The 15,469-nt window shown below is 34.7% G+C and overlaps 1 protein-coding gene and 1 long non-coding RNA gene across 2 annotated transcripts; one reads left to right on the top strand and one right to left on the bottom strand.

The window, feature by feature from the left end:
- Positions 1-3,213: 3,213 nt before the first annotated feature.
- LOC117573160 (eukaryotic translation initiation factor 4B) lies at positions 3,214-5,776 on the bottom strand. Its single transcript, XM_034256122.2, has 5 exons — positions 5,652-5,776; positions 4,128-5,312; positions 4,004-4,067; positions 3,522-3,642; positions 3,214-3,355 (listed from the first exon to the last, which is right to left on the bottom strand). The coding sequence occupies exons 1-5, from the start codon at positions 5,662-5,664 to the stop codon at positions 3,302-3,304; spliced, it is 1,437 nt and encodes a 478-aa protein (XP_034112013.1). The 5' UTR covers positions 5,665-5,776; the 3' UTR covers positions 3,214-3,301.
- On the top strand, positions 5,337-5,965 carry LOC127565964 (uncharacterized). Its single transcript, XR_007955312.1, has 3 exons — positions 5,337-5,547; positions 5,621-5,806; positions 5,884-5,965. It is a non-coding gene; the product is annotated as an uncharacterized LOC127565964 (long non-coding RNA).
- Positions 5,966-15,469: the final 9,504 nt, after the last annotated feature.

Raw genomic sequence — 15,469 nt, 5'->3', positions numbered from 1 at the left:
TAAAATATACCAATTGGTATATTTGGTATAGCGATAAAGTATTTCTTTAATAACTTCGACAATTTTTATCTGATCGCAACCAAATTTTCAGGAATCATCACTACTATAGTAATTATTGTATGTACCAAACTCTCTAGCTTTAAATTGAATACGCTTGTTATTAATTTTTTTTGATTTGCGGAGGCGGAAAGTGGGCGTGGCAAAAATTTGAAACAAACTTAATCTGCGTGCAAACATAACAAATTCTGTCGAAAAAAATTATAGCTCTATCTCTTATAGTCTCTGAGATCCAGTGTTTCATACGGAGAGACGGACAGACACACAGACGGACAGACACACAGACGGACATGGCTATATCATCTCGGCTGTTGACGCTGATCAAGAATATATATACTTTATAGGGTCGGAGATGCCTCCTTCTACCTGTTACATACATTTCCTGCCGGCACAAAGTTGTAATACCCTTCTACCCTATGGGTAGCGGGTATAAAAATTTGACCCAAATACAATATCCCTATAATTAATAAAAATACATTTCAAGGGGACCAATTCATAAAACCTTCGATGGAATATTTAAAAACAATAGCCTCAAAGTAGGTGTCATTGATAAAGTTATTTGTATAGCAGAACATCATACTCATAAACATAAAATAAGATTAAACTGACGTTTATAAAATTATCCCCAAAATTTTTTGCAGAACCAAGCGAGAAACTTATTTATACAATAGATGTACGAAGGTTGCTATGTATATATATTTCCCAATTGGCTTTTTCCTAAAAGTTGTATCGATAAAAGTTCCATTCATCTTTTTCATGTGTGACCACGTTTGGTCGATGGACGATTAATCAAAAACTTACGTCGGCACAAAAATGGAGTTAGTTAATTAACACTTTCAAGAACATTGATGCCGTGCGTGAACAGATAATGCAAGATCGTTATGTGACAGTACGGATCATTCTGCGCCATAACAATGTGAGCTCTACCACATCAGCTCAACCCCGCGCCTTTTAGGCCGCCCAAAACGTGGAATTGATGGGTCACCAGCCGTACAGCCCTGACTTGGCACCCAATAGCTTCTTTTTATTCCCGCACATCAAGGGAAAATTCGTGGTCAACCATTTTCGTCGACAGAAGATGCTGTTGAAGCGTTGAAAAACTATGGTTTGGTCCCTCAATTGAAGTGGAAAAAGTGCTTCGACAATTGGTTTGAGCGCATGCAAAAGTGTATAAATGTTGCTGGAAAATACTTTGAAAAACAATAAACCGAATTTTTATGATAAATATTCGGATTTTCATTATTTGGCCAGAAGTAGTATATAGCTAACCTCGTAAGGGCAGAAATACACACTCATAGTATACTCAAAATTTGATCAATTTCCAATAGCATAAGTGTATGAATAACTAAAAAACGATTTAATATCTGACAAAAGGATATTACAATATTTTGACTTTACTAATTATATGAGTACAACTCTCTAGACCATTAGCATTCATATCTAGAACCCTATCAAAAACCTAATGAAATTATGAAACATCAAAAGGAAATTTTAACATTTTGTTTGGCACTGAAATCATGTAGAGGTTATTTATTCATGTAGAGGTTATTTATCTTTTATAAAACAAGCAAGAAGCAAGTTGTTAATATTAGTAATCTACTCTTCAAATCTGATTTAAATTATTAAATATATTTGTATTTATATTTACAGTTTTGAGGACTACGAAAGAGCTGTGGGGGATGTCTTTTTAAGAATTCAAAATATAAACTACAAGACATTGTCCAGGGCGAAATAGAAAACGGCGGAATAAATAAATTGTTTCTGTTTAGATAATATATAAATTTAAGTACTCATTGTATTAGTTTTAATAAATTTAACTAGAAGTACAATAAACATTTTATTTACTGCAAATATTTTTGAGCGTATTTTTATTTTGCATATTCCGAACTACGCACTATAATCTAAACACAGATTTTCTGCATGACCTGGACACCAGACTGTCTGGTAGACACGTCAAGTACAAAATCCTCCAGCGCAGCCGAGGGAAATTTAAATTTCTTGATACTTGACGAGTCTTGTAGATAATCAATTCCGCGTATACGGCAAAACGAAGCGGAAATGTCAATTCTGGTCTTGTGTCTACACATGACGTGACTGGTAGACAACTGCTATGTTGTATTCCTCGTTATGCTCATTTGTATAGTAATTAGGAGGTGGAAATCTTGCCTAAATGAGCATAACGAGGAATATGGTATACAAATAATACTCCTGCTCAGCTTTATTCAATTGTCGCTTTAAAATTGTTCATTAATAGTGTGAATATATTTATATTCTGTCTTATATAAACCTTCTTTAGTTCTATGAAATGTGTTTAGATATTGTCCTTTTTTAGGTTCTTTATGTTATGTTCTTGATGCTATGTTCATTTTTAAGTTGTTAGAACGAATAATTTATTCTACGTCTTATTCTACAACCACACTCGTAAAGCAAAAAAAAGGGTTAATTAAAATGCAACCAAGTTGCAATAAAAATTTGTTTGGGATATTTTCACCATAGAAATAGGCAAAGAATGTGTGTTTATCTGTTCCTTTTAATAAATGCACTTTTTTAATAGGCTTCACAGTTCCCAGTATATAAAAAAAAGTTAAGCGTTTCGATACTCCGATACTGTACATATGTATGTTGAGGTCAAATCCACAACTTCCGAAATATATTGCTTTTCCGCACTTAAAAAATTTTGCTCATTTGGGAACAGCGCTTAAGTGTACAACACCTTGGCAGAAAGAATTTAGTAGTTTTGTCCCTACCCTACTAAACTGTGAACTTTACTTATTCGTCATACTCTTGAATAAATATATGAAGTAGTCCTCGATTTCTAGTATTTCTTTGGATCCATTATAAACGAAAAATGTCTTGGCAATAGATTATAGTCTCTGATGCTTCTTTTCACTTTGCCGATATGACTGCGGAATAATAGGTTGCCAATTTTTTCGTATGTGGGTTCCAGTGTCGGATTATCGATACGCCCACAATTTTGTTTATGCTGGAAACTGCTTATCTAAATGACACCGCTAAAATTTTGCACGGAAAAACGCGATTTCACTCATTTGAGAACAACGCTTTTATCCGGTACTTAAGTTGATCGAGGTTTTGCATTGATTAAAACCTTTTTTAATATTTTTGTAACCTTCATTTCATCAGTAAGAACAAAATAGATTTTTTTATTTCTCTGTAGTTATGGAATTTTATTTTTACTCGTAAAATGTGTTAATTTTTCTTTATTTTGTTATATATAGAAATATTTTTAGTCGGATGATTCATCGTCAAGTCCTGAATATTTGTTGGAAGACTGCAAAACCTGAAAAATACAATTATTAACAGGTTATTTCCGTAAAGAAAAATTGTACTTTTCCAAAGCAAAAATGTGAGTAACGATGATAGCTTAATATTCAATAAAACCGTAGAATATGAGTAATTTAAAAGAGCAGTGATAATGATTCCAGGAAAGTATAGGGCTTACTTACAGGTTCAGCCTGAAGAGTTGTATTCTTGGGCTGAAGTCGGTCATTTCGATAATCCCCTTTATATTTATTATCCTCTTTAGATTTTCCATCATGATAGTTTTTTGTTTTCACATTTTCAAACCTAAAATATTTTCATTTGTTTAGTCGGTAATTAGCATTAGAATATGTCTGTTAACAATTAAAAATATTCATTCTATTTAATTGTGCTTTACTGCTTACTTGAGGCATTTCAGCCATTTTACCATTTTCACGGAATAAAAGATATTGATATAAGGCTTGGGATCAATCTAGCTTGATGGATCTCTCTTAAGATCGCTTAGAATGTACGAACCTTAAGTATTAATAAACTTAATTTTATAGTCTTGAAAGTTCACATGAATCAAGACTATGTAACCTTAAGAAGGAAATAAATCCTTCCGCCTAAATCATATGTACAATATGACAACGTGCACATACACATGCTTGTATCCGTTATACTCTACCTGTCATTACGATCCCGCGATTTATTTAATCTTTTAAAATCTCGATCGTCACGTCGTTTGTCGTCTAAAATGATAATGTAATTATATAATGTATTACTAAAGACAATATTTTACGTTTTCATACCCAGCACTACAGATTGTTTATCTTCAGAATTTGTCGACGAGTCTTGCGTACGACGCCAACTTCTAGTTGATCCATTGGCATTTTCATTATCGTGTATGTCAATTTGCATTTCAGAAATTTTCAGTTCATTGACATCTTCATCATCGTGACGAAATTTTTCTAACCTTCTAGCTTCTGCCAAACGCTCTTCAATCTCTAATTCTCTTGTAGCTGTGTCCACAGGTTTTGCTGACCCAAATACATTCACGGATGAGGAACCACCTCCTATTACTTTTTGCGGCAGTTCAGTTTCGTTTTCTTGCTCATTATCAGGATCTGGTTTAGTTACTAATTCCGGCAACGGAAGTGTTCGAGGCTTTAAATTTAGCTTTGGCCTTTCCTCGGCAGCTCCGGCAGCCTCGTTGTAATCATGATTTCGATTACGAAATTTGTCAGTGGTTTGATCCCGATCGCGGTGATCTCTTCGAGGAGGCGAATAATCTGTGGGCGGCTGCCGACTATTTGTACGCCATGAGCCAGGAGTATTGTTTTCATCCCTTTCTGAAATTGGTTTTCTATCCCGATTAAAACCACCGCGATCATAGTTTCCAGAATATCCTCCTCCACCACCTCCGAATCCACTCCCATTGTTTTGGCTATCACGTCTCCAATTTCCTGAATCACGATTCTCACTAGAATTTCCAAAACCTTCAAAACGACGATTGCCTTGTTGCCGACGATTTTGCTGATCATTTTCATTAGACAGTTCAATGCGAATGCGGCGTCCCTTGATTGAAGGATCCGGCAAGCTAAGCACGTGTATAAGGTCCTCCCTATTCTCAAGCTCAACGTAGCCAAAACCTCGAGACCGGCCAGTCTCGCCATCCTCACGAGGTAACCTCAAAGATGCTAGATTAATAGAGCCAAAGAATTCGTAAATGTCGTCCTCGCTGGCATCAAATGGTAAATTATTTATGTATGCTATGAATGGCGGTTTGTGCGGAATAGAATCGTCATCAAGTATTCGATTTGCTCGCGGGGCGGTTGGCAACTGATAAATAACCGCGTGGCTGCCGTCATCACTCTCATCACCATCCAAATTGCGAACTTTCTTCGCTACTTGTGTAGTTCCAACGGGGGTATCGCCATTGGAGAGGAACGATTGTAACGAAATAACAGTTCCTTTATTTTTTTTTCCCTTCTTGCCTAAATGTGAATAAATACATAAGAATAAATTTGAATAACATTTCTAAATTAATTGAACGTTAATATAAAATATCCATATCTATGTATACAAGTATGAATATACAAACATATGTACACATAAACCTATACAAATGTTCTGTATACGAACAGCACACAAGCAAGCGTGTTCTGCCCATCTACATCTATGTATGTATGTATACGAATATCATTACGTGTCGAAGTGCAGACCACGAGGGTAAAACAATCAAAATGAAATAACTTCACCTCACCATTGAAAACATTATTCATCAAATGAAAATAATTTATAGGGAAATAATGTAAAATAACTTTATATCAAACCTGCGGAAGCCATCTTTGAAAAATCCAAACAAATATAAATTTTGAAGAGAACTTTAATGTGTTATCTGCAGACACATATCAATGTTTATATTTTGTCATCGATTGGACCTAATCATCGATAAATTGTAAATGCGTGGCTGTCAAATGGGTCAAAAGTAGGCATCGGAGTCTTAATTGCGTTATCGATGATAAATAATTGTGTTTTAATTATTTTGTTTAATTTCATTTTCAGAATTTATCGAATACTCCAAAAAATAGCAGTTTTAATGAATTAGTATATTTGAATATTTATCTAGCTAATAGGCAGGTTTTTGTGACAACATAATAATAATAATAATAATAATAATAATAAAAATAATAATAATAATAATAATAATAATAATAATAATAATAATAATAATAATAATAATAATAATAATAATAATAATAATAATAATAATAATAATAATAATAATAATAATAATAATAATAATAATAATAATAATAATAATAATAATAATAATAATAATAATAATAATAATAATAATAATAACAATAATAATAATAATAATAACAACATTTCATATGCGTATTATTGGTATGACAGTGCCAGCTCTGGCATATTTCGCTACGAGCATTGATTTGGAAGCGGCGAATTTGGAACGGATATTTCGGAATGCAACCGAAGCAATTATCTTGACTTTATAAGCGAAACTGAATGCGAGTTCGAAGCACTAAACAGCTGATAAGTTCTAGATGCTGCTCTTAACCTTTGCTATGTGGCTCTTTGGCTCGTTGGTTCGAGTTATTTCTGCCTCTCTGCACTTCTGGCTAATTTATGTTTGTATTCAGAGCCTAAACTTGTCAATATTAAATATAGCAATTCTATAACAATTTGTAATAAAAAAAAAAGCACAACAAACAAATATTAGTTTAAACATACTAAAAGCAAAATAAAAACCACGAATATCGGATTAAAATATTCGAATAGTGATTAACAGCAGACGGGTGGGTACGAAAGAGTTAATCTTAGTGAGTGATCGAAGTTACTCGTTCCAAATGCAGCAGGCTGACAAGAGAGTGCTGCGTTTTACAATCTATTTTCAATTAATGCTTTAAGTCGCTTTGGCGACTTATGCTAACTTAATATGTTTACCACAAATTTCAAATGATATATCTTCGTCCAGACGACTGTCCATTGGATCAAGATTTCATTCTGTGACCACCTCATTTATCCCTATCGGTTTTAAAAAATTGTTTGGCTGTTATCCTTCTCTTGGACCAATAACATGTGCGAATTTCTTGTTTTTCCAATTCATCTCATCCCATTATCGATTGTTTTACGCCCTAAGTTTTTATACCCGCTACCTATAGGGTAGAAGGGTGTTATAACTTTGTGCCGGATGGAAATGTATGTAACAGGTAGAAAGAGGCATCTCCGACCCTATAAAGTATATATATTCTTGATCAGCATCAACAGCCGAGCCGATCTAGCCATGTCCGTCTGTGTGTCTGTCCGTTCGTCCGTATGAAACACTGGATCTCAGAGACTATAAGACTCTTATAGTCTCTTATAATAAGAGATAGAGCTATAATTTCTTTTCGACAGCACTTGTTATGTTTCAAGTTTGTTTCAAATTTTTGCCACGCCCACTTCCGCCCCTGCAAATCAAAAAAATCGAATAACAAGCGTAATTTTCAAGATAGAGTTGCGAATTTTAGTAAATATACAGTAATTACTGTAGTAGTTATGATTCCTGAAAATTTGGATTTGCGATCAGATAAAAATTGTCGAAGTTATTAAAGAAATACTTTTGTATGGGCAAACACGCCTAGGGCTAGAGCCAAGGGCTCTTAGTTGCTTTGGCTGACAATCTGGTATATTGTGCCGTCTATGGTATATTTTGAATGCGGTACTATATCGAAATACCAAATATACCATTTCGTATATTGTTTAGTATTTTTGCAGTATATTTGATATATTTAAAAAATACCCCAAAATATATTTCTTTTATTCAAAATGGGTAGCGGGTATCTCACAGTCGAGTACACTCGACTGTAGCTTTCTTACTTGTTAGATATACTTTATATTTTTATTAGTTTATAAACACATTCAAAAAGAACAGATAAACAAGACTATTGCCGAACACCAACCCACTCTCAAGTTAAACACTTTTCCAACAACTCTTTGACAAGAAGCTGTCGAAGTTTGCCCCAACATTAAGGAGATGATATGACCACATATGATATGACCACAGCAAGTGCTACGCTTGCGCGATGGAAACGACCAACGAGATCCGTATGTATACGATATGATTGTGATGATATTTGACGTAGCATGCTCAACGAATGTGGTCACCGACTACCATTACGTCGATTACGCGATAGCTTTCCAATGGCAAATGATTTAACGTCCCGAAAAAGAGCAATAAATGCCAAATCCAGTTCGAGCTTTGTCAATTCGCATCTAGTTCATCAACCATAATTGATGCCTTAAACCAATATGAGTACTAAAATTGTGCAATGAAACGGTGATGCCTTGAACCAATATGAGTACTAAAACTGTGCAATGAAACGATACAGAGGAGAAAATTCTCGGCATGTACTGGCAGCAGGCAACGGATGATTTTAAATTAAACGGGAGACTCCACAAAGACCAAAAAAAAGTGATGACAGCCAAAAGAACTTATACTATTCTATTGTCAAACAAGAAGGCAGGATTGCCATCAGATTCCTTGGTCCGACTCCAAGACAATGGTACACTGAATAAGCAGTACACACACCGTCCTTAGAAGCAATGGCGCTCAGTACAAGCAGCTGACAAAACCTCCACTGATTACACAATATTGTCCGCACCGCAAATTGACTCGAATAACAAGCGTAATTTTAAAGCTGGAGTCGTGAATTTAAAAATTAAAGTTATTAAAGAAATACTTTTATATGGCAAAAACACCTACTCATAGTTAGCCAAAGCAACTAAGCATTTTTGTTCATGGTACATTTTAAATGAAATCCTATAAAAATATTCCACCTATACCATTTGGTATTTTTGTAGTATTTTGAGGTATATTATTTTGATATATTTTAAGAATAAAGCCGCGTTGTTTTCTTGAATTCAAAATGGGTAGTGGTTATCTCACAGTCGAGCACATGCAACTATAGCTTTCTTACTTGTTTTAAATTCGTTTCGTGCCACAAATTCTAAGATTTGTTCACTTGGAGCAAATCCGGTAAATTCGTTTGCTTGCTGAATTTATTCATGTTCGTGTTCAAACAGCTCATATTAGGTCATCTATTATGACCAAACTCCCTCCGAATGGACAAACTCAACGCGTATGAACAAAATCATCGCGTATGAGTAAACTCAGGGCACATGAGCAAACTCAGAATCGTTTGCTAAGTACCGTTATTTAGCATACTCTGTTTTGCTCTTGTTCCAAACTTTACGCCAGCAATGGCCAAGCCCATGATACAATTATAGAAGGTAGTCTCGTCGGCAAAAGCTTTCGTCAGTGTGTGTTCGTTTTTCGACGCAAGAGGTTGTCTGCGGACGAATTTTTTCTTCAATAACCCTTGTGCAGAATGACATTTTGCAATGTATTTAGAGAATTCTCATATATATATTATTAATATTGTTCATAAACAATTTACATTTTAAAAATATGTCAAGGAGACATTAATATTAGCTTCAAAATATGTAAATAGTAATATCATCGTCTAAGGGCTAATGCGCATATCATTGTCGTTTGAGCACAAGTCACACGATTTGCCTCTCTGAGTGACTTGGGCCTTGAAAGAGTTAACTTGCTTTGAACTCTGCTGTGGACGGGATGGTCCAGCGGTTCTGCGAGTTGAACGTTTGCTTCACGTCCTCAACAGGCTCGAGTGTACGAATCTTGGTCTTGTCCACCAATGATTGCTCCCATAGTGAGAGTGTACGTTTGGGGAGCTTGGATGAGCAAAGAAAGACCAGGAAGCAGTCGGCGAAAGAACTAGAAACTAAAATGTCTGAGTGGTCAAGAGCGGTCAAGCACCGCTGAATAGTTTCTCAACCGGAGTCAACCTCGGATTGTTGACGTAGATAGCCGTGAAAAGATCACGGAAGGTCGGCCACCGCAAGTAATCCCCACGGAATACTTCGGTGTCGACTGGAGGGAGCCGGCAGCCACTGGAGAGCGGATGCTTCACTCCTGGTTGATTCGGAAACTTGGGTAATTTGCCCCTTTACACGGGCGAGACACCGCTCATACACTGCATAGCAGTGATGCACCAGTCTGTCAGAGACGGCGACGAAGTTGCTGAGAGCCATCGCACGGGTTTTGCTAAGTTTAGCTTGGACGGAACGGGTAGTTGCCTGACTACGTGGAGCAGTTTAAGATTTAGGCAACGACGGAGTCTTTGCAGAAGCAGACGGCGACGAACGATCGACTTTGACTCGGAGTTGAGCGGCAGGGGTGGCGAATTTGGACCCCGAAGGAGCGGGCGAAGCGGACGACAGGCGACGAGCTGTGGTCGGAAGCTTTAATGAAAGTTTAGAGTCTTTTTCACTCTTTTGGCTTTCGAACATACTATGCTTCGGCAGTCACTTTAGAGTCTTTTTCTCGACAAAGACTCAAGATAAAGCAGACATCCGAAAGCAAGCACAAATTGGAGAGGAACTTCGGCTGTCACAGGATAGTGAACAAGGCCGACACAAGAAAACAGACGGAAAGATCGCTGTTGGAAAACACAAATATGTTTCGGTGTTGGAAAAAACACAATGTTAAATAAAACACAAACAGCAGCGTGAATCTTTATTAAACTCGTTGGATCACAAGTTGCTGCTGTTCATGTACATATATGAATAAAGTTTGGATGATATATATATGTAATGTATATGGAATGGATATGTGTAAGTGTCGTGTATAAATGGATAAGTGTATGTATGTGTGTCGTATGTGTATATATATATATATACATATGGAGTGTAGCGGATCGTTTTTAATAGCGTGCAAACTTTCTTGTTATTTAGAATAAAATAAAACGAAGAGGTTGCATACACTGGAGTGTTTTAAAAAGCAGACAAACGCGAAACGACAGAAATGTAACAAAGTACATTCAACAACGGCCAAAACGGAAAATATAAGCGAACTCTTTTAAACTGTATAAATACTTACACATACATATACATATAAGGATATATATATATAAATACTGTGCAATGTATACACAAAGTAGAAAAGATAGCGGAAAAAATGCCGGTAGAACGCTTATGTACTTATATATATGCTGTGTCACATATACATATATAAGGTACAAGGAAAAAATAATATGGCGAACACGAGACTTGCACAAAATGTATGGAGATAAAAAGTGTATTACTTATCTTCAAAAACCAATTGCTTGCTGGGGTCGATATTTTTAATATTTTTTTATGTCTATGTCATAGACTCTATGATATGCGAATCATTGACATATGTACATACATATATCATCATATTAAGTAAATTTATCAAATGACAAATAGGAGATTCTTAGTGAGTTTACATTAATCGATTCGCATCCGTTTTTAATATCTTTTCAGAGATTCTTTAGTTATTATGTATGATAAGAACTATTGCTTCGGTAGAAATGTTCATACGACGATTCTGTGGAACCCGCTCGAAATCTGCCGTTTTTAATGTGAGGATGCCGAATACTTGTTGATACTACGCGCGCAATGCAAATCGTTGCCGAAAGAGATGCGAGCTAGTACAATAAAGAGTCGATCTCTGGGCGTACCGACATACGACTATATCTGATAAGTACGGATTATTGCGAGCATTGGAGCCTTTCGAGAGGTAAATAAATTAATTGATTGAAAGGATATACAATTAACAATTGAATTCATTTGAATGAGGAGCATGGAAACTTATAGTATTACAAGTCTGCTGTCACCTAAAGATGACATGTAAGGATCACGTGCTTCTGATAGAGGCAGAGAATCTCGCGAGCTCTCGCCCACTCACTTTCTTGCCATTTGCGTTGGATCGGCATATATTCTATTACTAAATTGTAAATATGCCAAATAAAAAGTTGTTCAATAATATACAAAATAAATAAAATATTTGTTATAATTCTAATTAAATATTCTTATTGTAAACAAAATTTAAAATTAATTTATATAAGCTTATCATATTTTTACTTAAATAAGCCAAGCCTAAACCCAGTTACATATGTATGTATGTACATATGTTTTTTTCTTGTCCATGACCTTATAGTGCCCATATGAAAACGCCTTTGTGGTAGTTTAAGTTGTACTTGTCTATGAAATTCCTCGATGATTCCGCTGTTAATCTTTCCAGATGAATAAAATCTCGTTTTTTCCGCACAACTCCATACAACAAATTTTGTTTCGCAGCACAAATAAATAAAGGGCATCGGGACTCCAAAAGTGAAGTGAAGTGTATTTGGGTGTCAATTCGCCTGTTCCACAGACGAAAAAATAGTTTGTCTATTTTCCCGTCAATTTCTCGAAATACGCTAATGTCATCACTCGCTTAGTGTTTCCATTTCAATTTGATCAAGTGGGCCAACATCAGCAACACAAACAAATTTTGGTTTTAGGTGCTACACTTTAAAGATTCTGGTGAAAACCAGAGATTTTTGAGTTGGCAACTGTGGCCATCCAAATATTGTGTTTGCCCTGGTCATACGCGGAAATAGCCAGGTTAACCTAATTCAATCCAAATTAAGGAATTCATTCTAAGCATAAGGTAAAGTATTAATTTCAAGCAAAAGATATACTCTATTCATTTTTATTGTAATATAGAGAATCGGATTGTAACGGATGGGAAAATGCTGCGTCGACTATGAAGTGCCTATAAAATATCTGCAAATGATAGGCACTAATATAATATGCCATACGCAAATGAGACAGACTAAGGAGATTTTTTTGGATTTTTTAATAATTTTTTTGAGTTTTTTTCTCGATTCATTCCTTCAAATACAGCTATTTTTGCTGGTCAAAAGTTGGCAGCACTGCCCGCACACCACAATATGTTAGGCTTACAAATTATCAGCAGAGCCAACGCAGTCTTTGTGTGGTCATTTAACTGCAAACTTCTGAGACACGAACAATTGTTGTCGTCTTAATCTTCGAAACTTCTGTTGCTGCATAACAAAATTAACGTGCGCCTGCCGAACTGGAGGAGGCTATTGGCCATGGTTAAGTGCTTACCTCGCTGATCACTACATGGCACAGTGGGCGATTTGGTCCCGTTAGCGGCATTTAATTAATAACTTCTAAACTAAAATAGATATCTTCAGTCGGTTTTTTTTCACTGATCAGAGAAAAATCATAGAATTTTTTAAGTTAAAAATGTTTTTTTAAAAATTTTTTTTTTATTTTTTTTAATTAAATTTATTTTTTTAAATTTAAAATTTTGTTGTACTTTTATTTTATTTGAACTTCAATTAACATATTTCATGTATAAACTTTATCTAAAAAAATGATGGGATGATGGAAAAAAATGGGATGACTTCTGAGTGCAATACTAAAAAAAGATCCCTTTTTGGTACTAACACTGTTTCTAAAAAGTACCATAGTTTCAAGGCTAGCAGATAATAGCAGTTGATATTACACATTTTGGACGCCACTGATTCACACTTTCGGCTAATAAAGGAGTTAGACTGAATTAAGTTGAATAAATTAAGTTCTACTCCACGAAAGACAGGTGTACGCTAATCCGGGCTAGTTGTTAATACACTGAATTACCACTACGTTTTTATGAGCTACACATTTTATAGACCGATCACAAACATTGATTTTTTTGAAAATACATACCTTGAATATAATAAAAAACCAAACTTCTAAAAAATTCACCAAAAATTGTAAATTCCGAGGAACTCAAATTCCATGCGCGCAAAGAGAAAAAATTTTGTAAAGCTCTTTGCGAAATCATATGGTGTGCTTGACCGATCACAGCTGATGATCAGCTGATCGTAGAGCTTTCAAAAAGCTTTTAAAAATCTAATCAAAGCATCTGCTATCGATATGTGAAAAAATATTAACGGATTTTTAAATTTGAAAATTTGAATTAAATGCCGCTAGCGGGACCAAATCGCCCACTGTGCATGGGTACTTACAAAAGTGACCCCATAGTACACGAACGCCTAGTTAATAAATGTATGCGCATTAAAGCATAAGTACAAAATAACGGCAAGCATCGCATATTTTTTTTGATATTTTGTGGAAAGGGCATTTACACAGTTAAAGACAAAACTTCGATTACGTTTTCCTTCGCTGTTTGTTTACGCGTCTTCGGTGCACCGCTTACAAAACAATTGTCCCGAAAGAACCGTTTATTTTATTTTGTGCTGCTCTTTTGCCCAAACGAAATTTTTAAAAGCATTTCAGCTGAGAAGTGCATAGCAGAGCAATCGCAATTTTATTAGGTGAGTCACTTAAAAAATATTATGTGTTATATATATATATATATATATGTTTTATTTGTAAATATTAAATAAACAGTTAATGAAAGTACGACAAGCATCGTCATTTAAGACTGCTAAAGTAGCAGCAGCAAAAACTCAAATATAATGAAAAGTTAAGATGTACAGTGGCTAACGAAAATGTGCCTAAAATAGAAGTGGAAATTATGACAGAAAATCTACGTTATGGAAATAATGACAGGCGGCGCACAGTGGGCGATTTGGTCCCGCTAGCGGCATTTAATTCAAATTTTGAAATTTAAAAATCCGTTAATATTTTTTCACATATCGATAGCAGATGCTTTGATTAGATTTTTAAAGGCTTTTTGAAAGCTCTACGATCAGCTGATCATCAGCTGTGATCGGTCAAACACATCATATGATTTCGCAAAGAGCTTTACACAATTTTTTCTCTTTGCGCGCATGGAATTTGAGTTCCTCGGAAATTTACAATTTTTTGATGAATTTGTTAGAAGTTTTGGTTTTTTATTATATTCAAGGAATGTATTTTCAAAAAAAATCAATGTTTGTGACCGGTCTATAAATGTGTAGCTCATAAAACGTAGTGGTAATTCAGTGTATTAACAACTAGCCCGGATTAGCGTACACCTGTCTTTCGTGGAGTAGAACTTAATTTGTTCAACTAAGTCCAGTCTAACTCCTTTATTAGCCGAAAGTGTGAATCAGTGGCGTTCAAAAATGTGTAATATCAACTGCTATTCTCTGCTAGCCTTGAAACTATGGTACTTTTTAGACACAGTGTTAGTACCAAAAAGGGATCTTTTTTTTAGTATTGCACTCAGAAGTCATCCCATTTTTTTCCATCATCCCATCATTTTTTAGATAAAGTTTATATATGAAATATGTTAATTGAAGTTCAAATAAAATAAAAATACAACAAAAAATTTTAAATATAAAAAAAAATTTTTTTAAATTAAAAAAAAAAAATTTTAAAAAAATTTAAAAAAAAATTTTTTTAACTTCAAAAATTCTATGATTTTTTTTCTGATCAGTGAAAAAAACCCGACTGAAAATATCTATTTTAGTTTAGAAGTTATTAATTAAATGCCGCTAGCGGGACCAAATCGCCCACTGTGCGGCGGCCCTAAAAAATAAGACAATTTCTTTGGTGTTATGATCGGTATTTTAAAAGACAATTATTTAATAATCATTATCTACTTCAATCTATTAAAACTTTTGTAATCCTTTTTATTTCCAGATTCAATAAGTGTGGACCAGTTGAGAAAGGCCCTGCAGCTCCAAAAAAAAAACGATATTTTAAAATCTCAAAGTGCCTTAAAGTAATAAAAGAATCCGACTTATTAAAATAAAGAAAAATTAAAATTAAATAAAAACTGTAATTGTAATTGTACATGTCTTTTAATTTA

The sequence above is a fragment of the Drosophila albomicans genome, chromosome 2R (assembly GCF_009650485.2).
Source record: "Drosophila albomicans strain 15112-1751.03 chromosome 2R, ASM965048v2, whole genome shotgun sequence".
NCBI lineage: Eukaryota > Metazoa > Arthropoda > Insecta > Diptera > Drosophilidae > Drosophila > Drosophila albomicans.
Note: the sequence above shows the minus strand (reverse complement) of the source record. Positions and strands in the feature narration are given on the sequence as shown.

Coding starts and splice junctions, on each gene's coding strand:
- LOC117573160 (XM_034256122.2), bottom strand. Junction 4,068..4,127: donor TAAACAATCTGTAGTGCTGG/GTATGAAAACGT, acceptor TTATCATTTTAG/ACGACAAACGACGTGACGAT. Junction 3,356..3,521: donor CAACTCTTCAGGCTGAACCT/GTAAGTAAGCCC, acceptor TGTATTTTTCAG/GTTTTGCAGTCTTCCAACAA.